The sequence below is a fragment of the Meles meles genome, chromosome 14 (genome assembly GCF_922984935.1).
Source record: "Meles meles chromosome 14, mMelMel3.1 paternal haplotype, whole genome shotgun sequence".
In the NCBI taxonomy this organism is placed as follows: Eukaryota; Metazoa; Chordata; class Mammalia; order Carnivora; family Mustelidae; genus Meles; species Meles meles.
This window is the reverse complement of record NC_060079.1, coordinates 70,466,768-70,487,793: the sequence shown is the minus strand read 5'-3', so window position 1 is coordinate 70,487,793 and position 21,026 is coordinate 70,466,768. Positions and strand designations below refer to the sequence as shown.

Below are 21,026 nucleotides of genomic sequence, written 5' to 3'. Positions count from 1 at the left end.
TTCCCCCATTTCTTTTGTCTTTTGTTAACCAGTTCTCTTTCCACGGCACCCCTTTGCGTGTCTCTTCAACCCCGCAGTGCTCGCTGGGAGCCCTTATCACCACGCTCGTTATAGTGATTTTACAGTCAGCCGCTATGAATTTGTTTGGTTTTCCCCCCTTTATACGAGACCCTGCACTTCTTGGGAACAGGGAGGGTGTAAGTATTCTGGTTTATTTACTTATTTATCTTTATTATGGTAAAAAAATACATAGCATAAAGTTTACCATCTTCATAATTTTTAAGTGTACAGTACAGTAGTGGTAACTCTACGTACACTGTTGTGCAACAGAACCTTAGAACGTTTGTAAAACTCAAACTCAATGTTCATTGAGCAACAACTCTCCTTTGCCCTTCCCTCAGCCCCTGGCAACCAGCATTCCATTTCCTGTTTCTATGAGCCTGACAGAATTAAATGCCGCATAAAAGTAGAATCATGCTACTTATTCATCTTTTTGTGACTGGCCCATTTCACTTAGCAAATGTCTTCAAGTTTCGTCTGTGTTGTAGCATATGACAGGGCTTCCTTCTTTTTCTTTCTTTCTTTTTAATTTAAATTCAGTTAGCCAACATATTGTTTCAGATGTAGTGTTCAATGATTCATCAGTTGTATATAACACCCAGTGCTCATCACATCACGTGCCCTCCGTCATGTCCATCACCCTGTTACTCCATCCCCCCAACCACCTCCGCAGCCCTGGATTTGTTTCCCAGAGTCAGGAGTCTTTCATGGTTTGTCTCTCTCTCTCTGATTTCTTCCCATTCAGTTTTTTAAATTATTCACTCATCCATTGAGGGACACCTAGGTGTCATCTACCTCTTGGTTATTGTGAATAATGCTGCAGTGAACATGGGAGTGTTAATATCTCTTCAAGATCCTGCTCTCAATTCTGGTTGGTATTGCTGAGTCATACGGTAATTCCATGTTTAGTTATTTTAAGGAAAAAATCACACTCTTCTTCCATAGTGTTTTCCATGGTGGGTCTACCATTTTCCATTCCCACCAACAGTGCACAAGGGTTCCAACTTCCCTGCATCCTCACCAATGTTGTTGTTATCGTTCATTTTTATTTTTTTATTTTTTTGGATAGTGGCCATCCTACTGGGTATGAGGTAGTAGTTCATTGTGGTTTTGATTTTCATTTCCCTGTTGATTAATGATGCTGAGCATGTTTTCATAGCTTGTTGGACTTTCTCTGGAATTTTTTTTTAAGGATACACACAGTGAAGGCTCAGGAATGGTCAAATAAATGTAGGAAGCTTCATGTCTTTCAAATGGCAGTGGATTTCTATTCTTTTCTCTTTCTTCATTTTACGTCCTCCGTTCAAGGTATATTGGCCTCCCTGCTCATGAGGTACAAGAAGGGGAACTATCAGAGGATTGCCTCAAAGGAAGAAACATTTTAGATGAAAGAAAGTCTTTTTTACTTCTTTCCTAGAGAAATCATTTTGCTTGCACTTTACTCATGGCTCATGCTCTGTGTCTATGGACATAATATTCAATATAAAATTTTCTCTTTTACATTAAAAAAAGAAAAGAGGTATCCTTAAGCTGAAAAACAAACAAATGCGTAGAACCTGGGCTTATCTTTGGCATAGAAAATTTGCCTTAACATGCTCATTCACAAGAAATGGTTCAAATAAAAAGCAATAAAATCAGTACCATGTCACCAACAAGCTTTTAATAAAGCCGTTCCGGTGACATTTCTTTGGCTTAATATAATTTGGGGACATCTAATTTTTCATGTGCAGGAACTCAGTCTGTGCTAATTTACAATATGTGATTCAGGATAAGAGATGAATTGGAAGGGCACCTGGGTGGCTCAGTGGGTTAAGCCGCTGCCTTCAGCTCAGGTCATGATCTCAGGGTCCTGGGATCGAGTCCCACATCGGGCTCTCTGCTCAGCGGGGAGCCTGCTTCCCTTCCTCTCTCTCTGCCTGCCTCTCTTGTGATTTCTCTCTGTCAAATAAATAAATAAAATTAAAACAAACAAACAAACAAACAAACAAAAGAGATGAATTGGAAGACTGTTAGGGTATCATCCTACCAGACGTGGGCTCCTGTGGCTGAGCTCCTGGGCTGGTTGTGTAAATTAGCAAAAGGTGGATAAAAGCCCAAATGATTTACAACAGATCATTTAAGATTTGGGTGGATTTGGTGTGAGACAAAGTAAAAGAGAAAAGGGAGAGTAGACATTCCGAGAAGACCACAGTAGCTTCTCTGATCTGTAAAATAAGGGTAGTAATTCCTGCCTACTTCAGGGAGGTATGGAAAAGATTATGAAAGAAAATGAGTTAGAAGTGCCCTTTGGGGTGAAATGCTTTATGTAAAGATACGTAAACATCTTGAAAGAGAAATAGAGTTTTGTAGACAAACTTTTCTCTGATTTGACATTCGCCTAGCTTTATGAAATGTCTAAAGAGTACCTGTTTTAAGAGGAATGAGAATCTGTCATCAATAACCCCAGTTCTCTCAGGGGAGGGGGAGGTAGGGGCATGAGGTGGGATCCAACAACAAAAGGAGTGGCAGCTCCATGAGGAAGAAAGGCACAAGGGTGCCTGCCCTTTGGTCTTAACTGTGAACATGAGCACCAGGACTTTGATCAGGTTGTATCTTCAATGTCATAGACTGCACAAGACCTTGCAGCCGTCCGCGTAGTCAACAAAGCAGCACAACTAGTGGTCTGTTTGAATTGACTCCTTGTTGGATTGTTTTGGTTTATGTTAGGGTCTACGTGACCATCTGAACAGATAAGTGATAGAGAAGGCTCCTGTATGGGAGGAACCCCTGAGAATTGGATATCGCGGACTTGCTTTCTGGGAAGATGACGCGTGAGCCAAACCGACAAACGAAGGGAAAGCAGATTTGCTACCTATGTTCCTCCATAGGCACCAGACTTTGGTTCGCACTGGCCTTGAGTTCAAAACTATGCAGGAACTTGCAATCACTAATTTATTTACTTTGGATTTTAATTTAGGAAAAAAAAAACACAAAACAGAATGTCACCAAATGGCGCTTCATCTCAGAATAAACTTTTAATATATATCCTCAGTGCAAGTAAACATAAATGGATTCCTGTTCCCACACTTGTTGCCAAGTCTCAGAACACCCTTGGATAATTTTCTTGTACTTATAATAAAAACCCAAATTATCCTTACATACTGCCACTTTTCTGCCTAGTTATTACAGATCTCAGTTCTTTTGGCCTCACCTAGGTGACTAGGCAAGTTAATTAAGCTCACTGTGATTCATTTTATTCAGTATAAAGTGGGCACTATTATTCCTACATCATAGAAATCCTATAAAGATCAAGAACATAAAGACCTTACCCTAGGTCCTAGATAAAAGGTGCCTTAAAATATTTCGAAGTGCCACCCACCGGGCTGCTGCTGTAGGGATGAAGCCTTTTAGGGCTCTGGCTTTACCAGGTGGTAAAGGATCATGACTTTGGCCATTCAGCTTAATATGGCTGCCATTTAGCTCTTCACCCTTCTCCCACCACCGACAGCTCACTTACTAGTCCGCAGCCACATAGGAATACCCAAAGACCACTCCTGCACAGAGATCTTTGTGTGTGTTTGTTCTTTGCCTGGAACGCTCTGCACCCAGGTCTGCACATGGCTGTCTCCCTCCTGTCATGAGATCACAGCTCAAGTATCCCCTGGAGATCCTCTCCTGGAGACTCTCCTCTTTAGTCCCTATCTCATTTCCTGTATTAGTTCCCTCATGGCACCGCTCCTTTCTGATGTCATCTTGTTTATTATTTACTTGTGTGTTGTCTGTCTCTCCCCTACCAGGATGTAAGTTGTCTGAGAGCAGAAATCTTGGTGTCTTGTTTTGACACCGAGAATTATTGCTCATTACACATCTTTTGAAAGAATGGATGACTATTATTGCCTAAGTCAATTTTCCCTTTATTTTTAAAATCCACAGACGCTCTTTCCCGCTCAAGAGCAGATGGCTTTATCTAGGGTAAACACTCTAACACTTGCCTTGAATCGGTTTGTTCGTCTTTCTGCTTCTCTCCGAACATGAGCCCTCACAGGGTAAAATTTCTATTTTCTTGCTCTACTTTATGCTTCGAGGTAAACAAGAGAATGAACTCCTTAAGCGAGCTATGAAGGCAGGCATCTAATTCCTCCTGGCTTCGCTGTGCGCCCCCTTTATGAGCCAACAAAATATGTTTGGCCACATGTTTACGTAAACAAGTAAATATGTCTATGGAATGGAAAGGCATTCACACTAAATGAATTGTGAATGTCTGTTTGAATAGACAATTTGTGGGTGCATCCTTCTAGCTCTCAAGGCAGAAACAATAATCCATGTCTAATTGTCACTACTTAACAAATGGGTATTTTACAAAAATCCATGCCATTTTCATTTTTGTGAGTGTATTTTGACGATACCTCAGTCCATTTATTGAAAGAGCAAATTAAAATAAATATTTTTGTTACCTGATAAAAATCTCAGTGGTGGTTTTATTATTATTATTTTTCCCCTCAAGACCATTTTGATGTTTTTCCTTGCCGTGAAATTGGGTTCAGTCGAATTCCAAATAAAATTTGCTATATTCTGGTTTTATATATGGAATTATTCTAAAGTTTCTTAATTCTTTTGTAGAAATCGCTTTTCTCATTAGAAACCAAAATAGTAGTAATGTGAACTAAATTAAAATATTGCTTATGGTTAAAGATTGTAGTCTTGATAAATTTATTTATATGGTTTCCTTTATTTAAAAGAGCATTCTTGAAATAACTGATGTATTTGTGGTAATCATGGTTAATTGTTGTAGAGAATGAATCATTTCCAACTGGTGGTTTTGATAACCAGTGATCAGCACCTTGAGCAGGTTAAGCACAGAGTAGGAGTTTAATAAATATCTGTTAAATGAATCTTTAGCATGTCATACAATATTTAGCATTCCTGATAGCATGGAAACTTTCAGAAATAAAAAAAATCAATGCAATTTGCTGAATTTGGAAATGGTTAGTCTTTCCACATATTATCTTATTTTTCTCACCTCATTGCTAAAATATTGACATCCGTTCTCAAGCCACTAAATTTTATCTTAGAGAAGAAACCAATACAAAAGGAGAAAGATAGAGTATCCTCCAGACACATTTGGGAAGCTCTTAAATGTTCCAACGTTCTAAAAGTTCATGATTTCAAAAGCCAAGGATATTTAGGAGAGTGGTGCTGATTTACTCTATGGTTCTTTTTCTTTCTTTTAATATTGCAGTTTCTAAAAAGCTCTCAAACAAAGAGAAATTCAAAAACTCTGAAACGTAGGCTATGACAATAATTAAGAAAATGCAGAAAGGGCACTGGTAGATTTTTAAAAACTATTTTAATACAAGATTAATAGCAATTTTCTATCCAAATCAGAAATGAAAAATCTTAACCCAAGTAATATCCATTTGACAGTCACATAAAATTTTAGGTTTGATTGGTGCACACATTTTTTTCCTGCATATATATTATGCATATGCACACAGAGACCTCACTGTTATCCGTCTTCAGGTGTCTTCTCATGGAAGTACCTCATTACAAGGCAATGTCAAAGATTCCGGTAACTATTCAACTTTGAATGAGGTTCAAATTGCCCCAGGCTAGGCTGAGTCCCACACCATGGCAAATCGAGATGCAGCAAGGTTCCAGAATGCATACAAATCAATACTCTGTTTGTATAACTTGGCCTGAAACTAAACACTGGCTTATGTCTCCACCAAGGAGAACACGTTGCAAATGTTTAAGTCATGGTCTCCTTTACTCTTCTCTTGGCAAAGCTAAACGGTTCCCCCCACTTCCCCCACACACCCTCTTTTAAGTTAAAAGTCAGGTCTACTAGTGACTGTAAGTAAATAAAAATGAGTTTGTATTTCTGCAAGTTTCGGAGAAGTCAAAACTTACATTTGCTAATACTTCCACCTTTAATCAAACCACCTGATAATTAGCCTTGCAAAGAGAAGCAATAAAAGAATCACAACTCAGGAATTTGCTAAGTTTCTATTCCTCCTTGGGGACCTTAGTTGGTGTTCAGTGTGTAGCCAAAACATGTATGTAATGGCTAAAGCATTAAATTAGGCTAATGTCTGCAGCAGGGAATATAAATTAAATATCAGGGTTCTGTGTCGAATAATATTTTCAATGTGTTTGATTTATAGAATGTTACTTTTACAATTCCTACTTAATAGTGTTTTTCAGTGTAGACAAAGTCGTATTTCTTATCCCTTACAATGAAAGCAGGTAATACCAGTTACTTCTCTGGGTCAATCACCATGAGGGAGTCTGATTGCTAGAGCTAATGTTGTTCTATGATGGCGGTCATCACAGTACCCCCTCGACCTTCATTGAGGTGACAGAAGTCTGTCATGGCTACCCTTCAAAACAGAACCCTAAGCAGAGCTCTAACTCATGAATTTGCAACTCATTCTTCTCTGCTAAAGACTTTAGCCTCTGTTTAGCTTTTGCTATAACATATACAAAGTATAATATACACCAGTTACAGACGTGTATTTCTGTTAGAAAAATACATATTATAACTAAAGAACATGTAAAGAGAGGCACTTCAATAAAGCTAAGTGTTTGCGGTCATGAGCATCACCCAACAATTTCTAGTGTCTGATTTCAGTGAGCCCATTCCTCCCTACTCCTAACAGAGGTTGTGATGTGATTAGAGAATTTAGGGGACATCAAAGTAAATGAGGGCAGATTGGGAGAAATAACGGAGCATCGTTTCATCCCCAATCGCTATGATGAGACGAGAGAAGTTAACATGGCAGGGGGTGGGGGAGAGGAGGAATGTTGGAATACTTACCGAAATGGGATAACTAGATTAACTAGATTAGACTAAATCCCTTAGGACAGAAAACAAGTCTCACGTTACATTGGTCTGAAAATCATACATCATAGTCGGATGATGATAAAAACTAGGAAGTGCAATTTGAATAATATTTTGACCACATCCATGCAGGGGACAAATATTGTGGCATATTAACTGAGAGTCATTTCAGCTCTCTGCCTGGCTCATACGGATCACTATATCTCACGAATAGGAGTAATATCGATCATAAAGGTGTTGAAACAAATGAAGCAGGCATGTATATGTTATCTTTGTGTTTAGTGTATATGGAGCATGGGTTCACATTCATTAACATAATGTGTATTCATACACTTGCACAAAGCCTTTTGGGGGTGAGAGCAGAGAGGAAACAAGGCATTCTGATCAATTTCACAGAAGACAATGCAGAACTATTGAAAAAAAGGAAAGACTTGGAGTTTAAAGCCATACAAATAAGTTATTACTCAAATATTCTGGAAAATCAAGATTGATTTAATTTGTATTGCACCTTAATTATTGGAGAAAAGACAATACTGATTTCTGAACAAGGAAATGGGCAACGTAAGTGATTGGTCCTCCATAGAGATCTTTTCTGAGTGATTGGTGATAGGAAACTGAAGTCTGGCAGTGAAATGGATGGTTTTCTAGAAGTATGCAATGCTGAATCAGATTAGGTGTTAATTTCATGAAGATTTAAATGAAAAGATGCCACAAAGTCTCACAGAATCCTCCTTCTTATATTTCTTTAGCATCGAATAGCCATAGATGCTTCTAAATACTTCGAAGTTTTGCAAAAGTGCTCAAATGTCCTTAATACTATTGTGCCACATGCATTCTACTTAAATGTGACGACTAATCAATAACTAATTATAATTTTGATGAGAGCGAAGATCGAAAAAAAATACGATATATGTGCCATTTCTGCCAATGGGTTAAATAAAATGTGACTGGCATATGGTGGTGTCTCGAAACATTACTTTCCCAACCCCAGATCATCATCAAACCAAGAAACACATGGAGAGCCAACTGTGTGAATAAAGCCCCAGTTTGGTTTATTTTGCTTCTCTCTACCACAGGGAGCATAGGGCCTGGCTTTGGTACACTTGGAGGGTCAGTTAGGCTTGTGGCTCTAAAGTGGCCTCTTGAGTTAGGTCCCATGTCCAAGTGCCAAGCGGGAATCCTAGGCTGAAGGCGTCCGTGGAAGCAACAGTTTTGCATGTACACCACATTCTATGGTTTCCATTACCAGGACAGTCCTGCATGCCCATGGCTCCCCCGCGAGCCCGGTACCATCTGGAGCACCCAGGACAAAGCACGCTCATGCAAAAAAGGGTGTGCCCTGGCAAACTCTTAAGAAACGGACAGATACATAAAAAGTTCTCTTTCTTGATTCTTGGTGCTCACAGATCGTTGAGGAATCCCTTCTCTGAGCAGCACAAAACAAGAAGAGGTGGTTGACAAAACATTTTTGTTACAAAGGTGTGTCAACCCTGAGCTTGGAATTAAGAAGTTAAAATCTGTGATTTATATATATAGAGATATAAAAATAGATGATCATACTAAGACTAAAAAAGTGAAAGAAATCTCCATGTCAATACTATATATATATATATATATATATATTTTGTCTTGATAGTTTTTGTTGTGAGTTATTTTGTAAGAGAATGCCCTTGTGATGCAGAAACCAACTGACACAAAGCAAACCGTTAAATATGAAAACTCACTTATGGATCTAATTGCTTAGAAGTTCATCAAAAGAGCTCTTATTCTGAGACAGTAATGAGCACAGGGGCAGAAACGTCAAATCAATGTCCAACCTGTGGCTAAAGCGAAGCCATTGTATCACTGAAGATTATTTCCAATTCAGATCCTTAAGGAAGATGAATGGATGGGAGCATCCGCTAGTCACTGGAGATGAAAAGAAAAATCTGTGCCAATTGGATACAGGGGAGAGACACTAAGAGAATTAAGGAAAATGGTGCCATCATTGAAATTGACATTGGGCAAGGTGAGAGAGAGGTGCTGGGTTGTGGCAATTTTACTCTCCTATTAACGATGGAGTTCTAAATTTAGTATCGGTACCCACAAATCAGTTTGGTATTGTGTGGCTAGAGTGCAAGATGGTACCTCCAAGGCAACACTGTATTTTCACCACATTAAAAAAAAAATCTCAAACTTTCTCCCCCAAAGCATTTCATAAACCGGATTTATCACAGAAAAGCTTACACTGGGAGTCGGCGGGCGATGCTGAACTTAACAGTGTTAAAGCTCTTTTGTTTTTCTCTCTTGTTGGCTCCTTTGTTGAAAATGTGGTTGTCTTGGGGGGTTTGGCCTGATTTACAAGGAAAATTATTTTCTTCCTGCCTTTTCCTTTTTTTTTAAATGGGAAAAAGAAAAAAAAATACTCACAACGTGAGATTCCTTTACTTACTTCTGCAGCATAAAAGCAAATGAAGGTAAGAAAATCTCCTGGTACGAAAGATTTGAGTAAGAATTCTCTAGAATAAACAAGGTCCCCACAGACAGCAGAAGGAAAGAGGAAGCAGTCCAGTCTGGCACCCAGTACTCTTTGGGCAAACAGAAAGGGAGGCAGAGTGCAGTCCTGTCTCTTCTCATAGAAAACGTTAAGTTTTTGTGGCATGGTCCATTGTCCGAGAGTGTAAGAAAAGAAGTGAGTTGGCCATTCGGATAGCTAAAATGCAGTTTCATCTGACCAAAAACCCAGGATTATCTGCACAGTCTCTGCAGTGCCAGGACGACGCAGACCAGAGATCCTGAGAGCAGGGAGGTGCCCAGCTGGGCTGCCGAAGAGTCCACCTCTCTCCGGTCGGGGTCCACTGCGGGGGCCTCTGTCGTGACGAACTCAAACTCCGTGGGACATACGTCATCCATGCACCCACTGCCGCTGCCCGAGCCGCTGGATTCATCGCCTGGTGGGGGTGCATTGAGAAAGAGAGTTAGACCAGGACTAGGAAGGAGCGGGGGCGCCCTCCAGATTTGGCTCTGGCGGTGGAAGGGGACATCCCACCGCCCTCCCGACCTCCTCCCCAGCGGGTCTGATGTCAGGAGGCAGGTTTGTGATGGGCGGGCAGAGCCGACCAGAATAAATGTCCGAGACACAGGGCTATGCATCCTGGACCCGATGAGGGTCCATCCCTACTATGTTGGCATTCGAGAAGTATTTATTCTGGCTAAGGTTTCAATTGCTTTAAGATACTCTGTCCCTCGCTCTTTTGGTACCCTGGGGCCATTGTCGTCAGCAGATAGCCTGCTTTGGTCAAGGATTTTGAAATGAGGTTTAAGGCAAACGAACACCGCTACGTAGGCAGTCTGAGCCACAGGAGCACGTAGTTGTGAAAGGCACATATTATTATGACTTTGTGGCTCCTTGAATCCACCTTTGCTCTCCTCTAAGAGTGAGGATGCGCTCTGTCTCCACCCACTTCTCCCTCTGACCAATTGTATTTTGTGATGTATGTGCGAAATCGACAGGTCAGTGTCCATGCAGACGTCATACTGGACACGGCCACCCCCGCCCCCGCTTCTGCATCGTCTCATTCTGCATTCACAGCTGAACATACTGCATATCCGGCTTTTGACAGAACAGGTTTACCATTCCTGCTTGAAAACTTCTGAGCCTGCTCTAGTCCTATCTCTCATGGCTTGGTTCCTTCCTGCTTCACAAACCCTGTGTCTCAGACCTGGGTCCCAGTTCGGTCTCCATCAATTTCTAGCTGTGGGAAGGACTTATCACCCTTTGCAACTGTTGTATTAACTTGCTTGTTTTCCTGTGTCCCCTGTGAGAGTGGACACTTGCGGAGGGTAGAGACTTTGTGTGGTGGATACCGTTCACTTCTGTATCCCCGTTGCCTTTAACGGTCCCTGGCATGCAGCAGGTGCACGAAAGTTACTTGCTGAGTAATTAAATGTGCCTTGGGAAGCTTCCTCAACTCCTGTCCATTTCCTTATCTCAATAGATGCGGACAATAGCATTTACAGGAAGAGTATGTAGGAAGCCATTCTGGTGAAATGCGTGAGGCACCAAACCCACCGCTTGCCATGATGCCTGATGGGGGAAAAAATATGGTTCCTACAGCAAAGAGGACCTAGATATTAACCTGCTGTTTTTTCCTTTAAGTGAACGAGGGCAAGCTGGTTTCTTTAGGTGAACGGTGGCTCGGCTTCCTCAGCTGTAAAAATGAGAGTGTTCCTATATGTTTCACAGGATGGTTAGGAGGTATAAGGGAAATAATGTGCCTGGGAGGAATGAGGAAACTATAAACCCGGTAATGACATTTGCTATTTCCTCCACTTGCTCAAAGTTTCATTCAATAGACCTAAATTCCTCCCTGTTGGCCTGAAACAAGGATGGGCTTGTTGCGTGCCCCCCCCCCCAATACTGGCACCATCTTGGGTGCTAGATGTCACATAAGTGCAGCCAAAGTAATGCAGGGTCTCCTCTACTGTCCCCCTGAATTGAATAAGCAAGGCACAGCTTAGCACAATTCTTCTTCTTCTTCTTCTTCTTCTTCTTTTAAAAAAACAGGACATCTAAATATCAGGTAAGATCACTTGAATACACTACAGCAGGTTCTTAACATTTTCTCGGATTTATCGTTAGTGGCCTTTACAAGGGGGAAAATGCCCATTAATTAAATTCAGAGATACCAGAACTGCTGAGGGAATTGTTCTTAACACTGGTATTATGAACAAGAAGTAATATAACCTTTACAAAGATATTATTAAAGTGATTCAGAATATTAAAACTGTGGTAAGCAAATAATGACAGGAGATTCCAGCTGAGGAAAATAATGGCCCCGTCTCTTTCTGAAAAGGAGTCAGAAAGGCTGGAGTTTCAGGGGTGATTTTTTAAAATGCCAAAGGCAGGAAGGGTGATGATGGCTGTAAGATGTGATAATGGTTTATAGGATAGACACCGTCCTAAAATAGGGGACCAGATACAGGGCTTGGGTTAGAGCTAAGTGAGGCTCTTAAGTGTTGTTAATTTTTATTTTCTTGTGAGGGGAAGTGGAGCACGATCTCTCCTCAAGGACATTCCCTAAGCTTTGCAGACTGACATGTATATAACCTCTTTAGGACAGAGAGAAGAGAGAAACAAGGCCAACCTCAACTAATTCTTACATTATCTTGAATTATTTTTTCCTATAGTCATTCTCCAGATAATAAAGCATTTCATGAGATAGAGGGGACGATGATGCTTTCAGAAGAGCGAAACTAAGGAGTGAGCAGGGGAGAAGCAGCAAAGGCCCTCATGGAAGGTTCTCTTCTGAAGAGGGAAGATGAAGTTTCGTGAAGAGGAGAAATAATAGGAGAAATGTGACAGCAATAAAGTCTACTGGGTTGGCAATTATCCTGCATTTAGAAAATTAATTTTTGAGTTATTTAAAATGGAATGAAGCACTAAAAATTTTCTGCAGGGGACAACTCGGCAGGCTGGTGGCTAAGACTTAGATGACTTAATGTCTTCCATCTGGAACTTGTTTCTTTCTATCTCATTAATTCAAGCACACAAGTATCATCTTTTGCTTCAGTGACCAAATTACAGACTCGCTGGTGACTGCACAACTTATGTTCGAGAAATCTTTTCCCAAGAACTCTGTGTAGGGATACATATCTTGAAAAAAAAATCCCAAAGCCATAAAGCAAAGTCTCCCCAATTTGTATAGTTATGCATCCTAAAACCACTTACACAACCCCCAAATTTCATTTAATGCTCACGTAATAGTCTTTCCAATCACTTTTGATATTTTGTGAGGGGTAATAAACTAGTCATGGGTCCTACTGCACTGGCATTTCATTATTTCTGTCAATATGTCCGATATGAATGTCAGGCTTTTGCACGTGAGGGACTGGATAGAGGGAAGAGCTCACAGAGCTGAATCCAGACCACATGAGATTTTTATCTTGGGTCCTTCACAGATGGTCCCAAATGAACTTCCTGAAGACCCGGCCTCACAGGCTAGAATGCTTCCCATTGTATGGAAGAGAAATCTAAGACTCAAGAAATAATATGCTTAGGACTCCAGTCAGTAAGTGATAAAACCGAGATTCCTGCCCTGCCTTGTCTGAGGAAGCTTCAGAACATTCTTGTTTTCGTGGTTGGTGGAGAGGACAAGAGTTTGGGGCAGAGATATAAATGATGATGGACGAAGGAGAAGATGAGGACATTACTTCATGGCTTGATCATGAGTGGATCACCTGACAGAGGAGACCCAATGTTAGCTTGGGGAGTGCTGAATGTAATCCAGTGAAACTGTTCCTTAAGACCAGTTGTGATTTTAGTAGAATCCTAAGATTTGTGGGTCAGAGCTTTCAGTCCAAAGGACTGTAAACAGCTCTGCACACTGAGCAAGCAGGACACAAGATTAAAGTGCACACCGCTCTTGAAGAAAAAGTGGGGTAGCATTGACAACCTATTCTCACTGTGGAGGTTACTGGTACCGGTAAAGACTTCCTTACTTGTGTCCTGGAAGTTGACGTCATTGCCATTATACGCATTCTTTAGTTTGTTGGTCATCACACGCAGAGCCATGATCTGCTGCCTGATGAACGTGTCGGGCCGTGTGATGTCCACGTCGACCTCAGGGTTGTTAATCTGGTTGGTCAGCCCATCGTTCATGATCTCCGGCAGGTATCTGTGAGGCCGACAGGAAGAGAACAGGTTAGTGTGAGGCAGGAGGGGCCCAGTACCAGACTGTGCTGTGCTGTCTCTGACGGGGGGCCAGGACATCCGCACAACAGAGCTTGCTTCCTGCAAAGAAAGACCAAAAAGTGAAAACAAATAATAACTTTTCTCCGAGGGAGCTGTGGCTAAAAAGATGGTTTCAAGATGCTTCTTAAAATGGTACTGAATTTGTAGGGAGGCTTGCCTACGAATGAATGTTTAATTGGGGACTTAGAGAAATTGTTTCTTAAAATTAACTACTTTCCCCCTCTAGCCCAAATGGTAGATACTGGAGTCAAGGGCTCACTAGCCTCCTCTGCCCTCTGGTTAATTTTGCTAAGAATTGAACTTGTAAATTACGCATGATCTTAGAGAATTCTCTTGTACGAGGATGCTCTCCCTCAGCTGAGGAGGCCTTACCTCTGACTTTAATCAGAAGAAACTTCTGGATATAAAAAACCACCTTTGGCAATTCGAGGTGTAGCCAGTGAGCCCTGGAAAGTCTCAGGTGCCCATTAGGGTTTTTGTTTTGTCACCGCATGTAACAATATTCGATATTGGGCAAAACAGAAAGGTAAAATCTAATGAATCGTTAATTCTTGTGACTGGCAAAATTAGATTCATATTCTTTCAACTTGTACTAAAATTTTAGAACTGTCAGTCTTTCGAAGCCAACTGCGCAACCTGCCTGTGTGTGTTTACACCAGTGGAGAATATAGACAGCAGGAAAGTGCCTAGAGCCCCCTCTGACCCTTCCTGCTCACGACCCGCCCAGTTACAGCCCTCCTTCTCTCCTTCTCCCAGAAGTCCCTGCACCTGCTGCTTCTATCTCATTTCCTGTGGCTCTCCCGGAGGGCAGAGGGCACAGCCGCCTCACACTAACTTTGGGGCCTGCCCCTTCCTTTCCAATGCCTCCTGCTCCCACGATCTGATGAATCTTCACGAGCTATGGCTTTCATCATATGACTCTTCTGTCCAGAAACTTGGTGATAGTAGCTGATGTCTCCTGAGTACGTACCCTCTGGCTCTGTGATAAGCACTTCATGTGTATTTTAGAATTCAGCCCCCTAGTGAATCCAAGAGCTATGTGCTCTTGTATATCCATTTTGCAAAAGAGAACACTGAGTCAATCTGAGTCCAAAAGGTCTAGTTTTAGAGCCCACGTGCCCAAATGGTGCACTGTACTGCCTGATTGATGACAAACGACAGTTCACATTTTATAGCTCGGCAATCAGAGCCCATTTCCATCCCGGCTCTACTTTCTTATGCTGCAACCATCCCTCCAAAGGGCCCATCTTGCCCAGCAGAATCTAAAGCTGTACACAGCTTATATTTACCTGTCCCGCAGGCTTTCCTTGCCTGCAACGCACTTTCAAATTCAAGTCCCAAATATCCTTAAAGACCCAGGTCAATCGTGGCTTTGTCTTGAAGATATTTTCCAGCTTTTAGGGACCTATGCATCCTTTTGGAGGGCTCCATGTTCATCTGGGCTTTTTTTGTGTGCAGTGCACAAAGTCATCCGCCGAGGGAGGGAGCTGGCCTGAGATCCAGCCTGAATTCTCTGCCCACAAAGCGATGTCCCTGCAGGGCACCATTCACCCAAAGGGACACAATTTTCTTTCCTTTCTTTTTCTTTTTGTTCTATTTGTTTTATTTTTGAAAATTTCAATGCATACCGAAGCACAGGCAACTGTATAATGAACCCTCAGGTACCCATCTGGGTGTCTTTTTCTAATTCTTACAAAGGTGCTTTACTTGTCTGTGTCCTGGTAAGAAACAGATGGCACCCGCAAAGAGGTAATAAAGAGAATTTGCAAGGAGAGACAACTTACGAAAGTGAGAACAGGGAAACCAGCGCTTGGTGGCAAAGAACCCCAAGACTGACCACAGCAGGAGGGCTGGAGGGGAAAGAAGGGTCCCCAGTTATGCACAAGAACTGAAATCTCAGCGAGCAACCAAATAACACAGCAACAGCCAAACCAAGGCCTGTCAGGGAGGGAGCCGAGGGAATGATACCCTGACTTCTCTCATCTCTCCTTCTGCTGCCTCCCATCAGCGGAAGCCAATGGAAGACAGTGGGCCAGAGGACCCAGCGGATGGAGTTTGCAGAGATCCTCGTTCAGGGTATAGACCCAGGTGGAGGGATGAGGAGTGGATCTCAAGGGGAATCAGGACATCCAGAGCAGGGACCCAACCACCAGAGGACAGCCCCACCTCCGAGCTATATCATCATTCTTCTACTGCGTCTACTATGATGGTTTGCAAGCTGAGAAAACCCCATTCCTCTATTTTGGCCTTCCTCTTTACCTATACTTGTACGGTATGCTTATGTTTACAATTCTTCCCTTTCTGCGGGTTATTTTCTAAGTTCCAGAAACCTAAGTCTCTCTATCCATCAGCCTCCAAAAGAAGAAATGGAAACATACAAAGAGATTTTTATATTTAAGCCATTTTCCAGTTATTGAAATCTTAGGCATGATGTATTTGTGTATGAATTGGTTTATCCACATTAAATCAGAGGTCCTCTGAACGAGCACCTTGTCTTCATCTGTATCTTAAATAAGATCGACTTCACCATGTTCCCCACATAATGAATAATAAAACACAGAGAGTGTATCGCACATTCTTTTCCATAAAGCTTCACGGTGTTTGCTGCCCTTAAAAAAAAAAATGTCCTAATGGAAATTTTTAAAAGTCACAGGACCGTCTCTCTGTCGTGTTGCTGCAAAGCGTAACTTCTGTGCTGTCTTTCAATACAGCTAATACATTAATACATTCTTGTTGGCTTCTGGGCTTGACTTCGAAAACATGACATTGGATTGACTGTTACTGACATCGATTATATGTGTTGGGCTCCACGAGCTCTACTTAATTACTAGAGCTCGTTGGCATGAGCAGCAGCGAGGGCGGGCTAGCCTTTGCTGACCCAGGAGTTGAGAGTAGCCGGAAGGGGCCCGCCGGTCCTGGGGTTGCTCCTCGACTCTTGGACAATGATTCCTGCAGCTGTACCTAGGCCGGGTCAGAGGAGGGCTTTGTTTCTTTCAGATCCTGTGCGCACTGCACGGCTCACCGAGACTCATTTATCAGAAGCCGACTGCGAGAGCTTACATGGAATGCTGCCCCTGGGAGTCTGAGCATCCAGGAACAATAAGAGACTGCCAAATCCACCCAGCCTCTAACTGTGCCCACTGATGCTCGGCCGCCTGCAATAAAAACAAGGAACAATGCACCCGTGTCCTCAGGAACCTTTTCTCCTTTCACTGTACTCAAAGGGTAACTTTAGAAACAATATGGAAACTTAAACCGCAAGCACAGTTGAAAAAGAGAATGGCCATCTTGTCACTCCAGAGGTACACCCCGAGGCCAAATCTATGGATATCCAAAAGGCAGCTTGAGGGATGTGTAGAAGCCCAGGACTCGTGTTTGGTCTCTTTGTATAATGCTCATGTCCTGAAGACATGGTTGCCACTTTGAGCCCCTACTATTGTTTATTAGACTTTGCATCAGCTTCGTGGCCCGACGGCATTCTATGTTTGCACCATTACAGTTTGGGGAGACACGGGAAGGAAGCAGGATCTCAGCACAGAGAAGCCAGCTTCCCAGGCTGGATGTACATTTATCGGGGGCAGGGAGAACCCAGAAATGAGCACAGATTGGAAGGTTGATGGGGTGTCATGCTCGTCAATGGTTCATGCTCAGCGTGGCGAGGGGAGCCATCCATGAACATGCTGAACCCATCCATGAGCCTGTTCTGGTTACCTTCTATTTTGCAAGAGAGGTATAGGAGCTAGACCTTCAGTAGTTTTGCAGAATTACTTTTCATCACATCTGTTAGGGGCTGAATGCTGTGTTCCCCTCAAGTTCACATGTTGAAACCCCAATGCCCAAGGGAATGGTTTTAGTAGATGAGGTGTCTGGGAGGGAATCAGGGCATGAAGGCTCAGAAAAGAGACACGGAGGGCTAGCTTAGCCCTTGCATCATGTGAGGACACAATGAAAAATGGAAAAATCTGCAACCCGAAAGTGGGCTCTCACCGGACCAGGCTGGCACGCTGACAAACTTGGACTTCCAGCCTCCAGGTCCTAAGCTACCCAGATGTGGTATTTTGTTACAGCAGTTTGCGTGGACTGAGACAGCACCTAATTTCATATCATGGACATAGGCTTCCTTGATTACACCCACTTATTACAGCTGACCAGGGTGGTAGGGTCCTGTAGGAACTGGGGGTTGGGGGGACTTAAATGTTCAACCTTCTGAGTGGCTGCAGGCTCTGTGCCAGGGACTCCCGCTGGTGGAGTTGACATCTTCTGTCATCCTCCGTCACCTGACACCCCGGAAAGTTCCCCCAACCAGCCGCCATGTGTGTCACTGCCACCACTCAAAATCATTCCTTTCAGGGCACCTGGGTGGCTTAATGCCTTCCGCTCAGGTCATGATTTCAGGGTCCTGGGATCAAGCCCCGCATCAGGCTCTCTGCTCAGCCAGGAGTCTGCTTCCCTGCCCCCGCCTGCCTGCCTCTCTGCTTACTTGTGGTCTCTCTCTCTCTCTGTCAAATAAATAAATAAAATCTTAAAAAAAAAATCACTCCTTTTAGTTGTTAGATGAATGTGCCTGCCGGGAGGACAGACGTGTTGACCTATCTGTAGTCTGTATTTCTTATCACCTCATTAATGCTGGTGGTTGCTCTAACAGAAGGAGCTGCACAGTGGGAGAAAGGGACACACATGATCTAATGGCATTTGAAAGCCAGTAAAAGTCTGAAAAGTGAGACACCTGGTAAGGAAGGTTAGCCTGGTGGTGCCCAGTGGGGTTGACAGGCGTCCAGGTGGAAGCCGAGGCAGGAATGGGGAGAAATGGGGTCCCCAGGTGCTGCCTTGGGTTTGTTTTAAGGTGACAGATGCTTCTCCTACTGCTCCTGCCTCAAGGCACACTGAGCAGAGAATGCAAAGCAGATTCCATCCTGCTTGTTGCCCAAATGAGCTGCGTTCAATAATGTCTCTCCAGCAATATCCAATTCTAAGCTACATACAAATTCCTTCCCGTGGGAGAGTTTTACTAATCTAAGAAGTATGACAGTAATAGAGGCCCTAAATTTCTTTCTTTCTTTTTTTTTTAAATACTTTAAAAAAAAAGTTTTATTTACTTGTTTATTTGACAGACAGAGATTACCAGTAGGCAGAGAGGCAGGGAGAGAGAGAGAGGAGGAAGCAGGCTCCCTGCTGAGCAGAGAGCCCGATGCGGGACTCGATGCCAGTGACCTGAGCCGAAGGCAGAGGCTTTAACCCACTGAGCCACGCAGGCACCCCAAGGTCCCAAATTTCTTATCTGCAGTTCCAAAATTTAAGTTTTCCAAAGGTTTTTTTTTTTCTTTCCTACATTCCCCTTGTTAACAAAACTTGATCTGATCTGAAATGAAGCTAATCAGAGCTCTCATTTTTCCCACTTGGCAGGATTAGCAATATATCTTGCTACGGAAATTGAATGTGGTTGATTGTGAGTTACAATCCCAGACATCACCCACTGGGAGTGTTATTATGTAATGTATAGTATCAGCGCTGGGAAGACCTTCTAAAAATCAAAAAGGAGTCTGAAATCTGAAACATGGATCGTCCCAAGGATCCCAAATAAGGGACTGTGAGCTTGTGGTACCCATAACTTCTTTCCCAAGCTTTTTTAAAATTGAAGTTTTAGACTTCACACCTGTTAGAGTGGCTATTATTTGAAAACAAAACTAAACAAAATGACAAGTGTTGGTAGGGACATAGAGTGGAGTGTAAGTCCCCAACATTAAGCTTCTGATTGCCTGGACCTCCATTTCAAAGACAGCATCTTGAGCAAATGCATCAGCGGCCACCTGACATGGCCACTCGTGGAAAAGCCAGAGAAGAAACTAGGCTGTTTCTACCCAGAAAGGGCCCCTTCCAGAAAGTCCTGGAAAACCTGGGACTGCTTGAGTGCCCCACATCTCCTTTCCCATGGCCTAATTCCTACTCTTAGGTTTTGTATTAGGACATCAGCCAATTGGCAGTGAATCTGAGAAATTTCTGGCACCCTACACTCGACATGGAGAAAGGCAAAGCCCCAGGCTGTCTCTGTGACCCCTGATCTTGCTATGTGGTCACTGAGCCTGCCATGAGCTCTCCAGGTCCCCTGAGTCATAAATCTTATTCATCAAGATTCCCTGATGGTTTCTTGCTATAGTACATCCCGTGATCATAACAAGAACCACAAGAGCCAACCTGGTCATAAGTAGGGGCCATACTTGGGGAAATGTCTAGAGGGCTTGCTATGAGCGATGCATGCCCAGGCCAGCATGGCAGGCATCCCTAACCCAACACGCTACCATCAACACGGTTGGGAACATGAGAAACTGGAACTCTTGTGGTCGCTATAGAGAGTGTAAAATGATGCAGTGCTCTGGAAAACAGTATGGCAGTTCTTCAAAGAATTAAAGTTAGACTTACCATACGATCTAGCAATTCTGTTTCTGGAATTTTCAACCCCAAAGAATCGAAAGTAAGTATCAGAACAGGTATTTATGCGCTTCCGTTCATGATGGCATTGTTTATAATTGCCAAAAGTAGATGTGACCCCTGTGTCCATTGATGAACACACAGGTTCCTAAACGTGGTGTGTCCAGACAGGACATCCAGCCTTGAAAAGGAAGAAAATTCTGACACGTGCTACCACATGGATGGACCTTAAAGACGGGCAAAGTGAAATCATCCAGACACAAAAAGACAGATGTGGTATAATTTCACTTACATGAGGTAACTAGAGGAGTCAGAGTCATAGAGACAGGAAGCTGGGGACAGGGAGGAGTGAGGACTGAGTCTTTAACAGATTCAGAGTTTCAGTTTAGGAAGATGAAAAAGTTCCATGGATGGATTGTTGGTGATGGTGAACAGTAATGCCAATGTACCCACTGGCCACTGAACTGTACCTTTAAAGGTGGTGACAATGTTAATTTGACATTATGTATATTTTAACACAATTTTTAAAAAATCGGTTTTAAGTGTAACTTTTCTAAGGGCTGATATCCAAGATCTATAAAGAACTCCTCAAACTCCACACCCCAAAACCAGATAATCACGTCAAAAAACGGGCAGAAGACATGAACAGACACTTCTCCAAATGAGACATACAAATGACCAAGAGACACATGAAAAGGTGTTCATCATCATTAGCCATCAGGGAGATTCAAATCAAAACCACATTGAGATACCACCTTATACCAGTTAGAATGGCAAAGATTAACAAGGCAGGAAATAAGTGTTGGAGAGGATGTGGAGAAAGGGGAACCCTCTTACCCTGTTGGTGGGAATGCAAGTTGGTGCAGCCACTTTGGAAAACAGTGTGGAGATTCCTCAAACAATTAAAAACGGAGCTACCCTATGACCCTGCACTTGCGCTACAGGGTATTTACCCCGGAGATACAGATGTAGTGAAAAGAAGGGCCA

At 42.7% G+C, this 21,026-nt stretch overlaps 1 protein-coding gene across 2 annotated transcripts in view; it reads right to left on the bottom strand.

Moving 5' to 3' along the window:
* Positions 1 to 5,369: 5,369 nt before the first annotated feature.
* Positions 5,370 to 21,026, bottom strand: part of GPC6 (glypican 6) — a 1,107,056-nt gene continuing 1,091,399 nt past the window's right edge. For both annotated transcript variants that reach the window (XM_045978183.1, XM_045978184.1), the window contains 2 exons: positions 13,361 to 13,536; positions 5,370 to 9,810 (listed from right to left, as the gene is read on the bottom strand). In XM_045978183.1, coding sequence (XP_045834139.1) covers positions 9,608 to 9,810; positions 13,361 to 13,536 — 379 coding nt within the window. In that variant the 3' untranslated portion in view covers positions 5,370 to 9,607. The remainder of the gene's footprint in view (positions 9,811 to 13,360; positions 13,537 to 21,026) is intronic.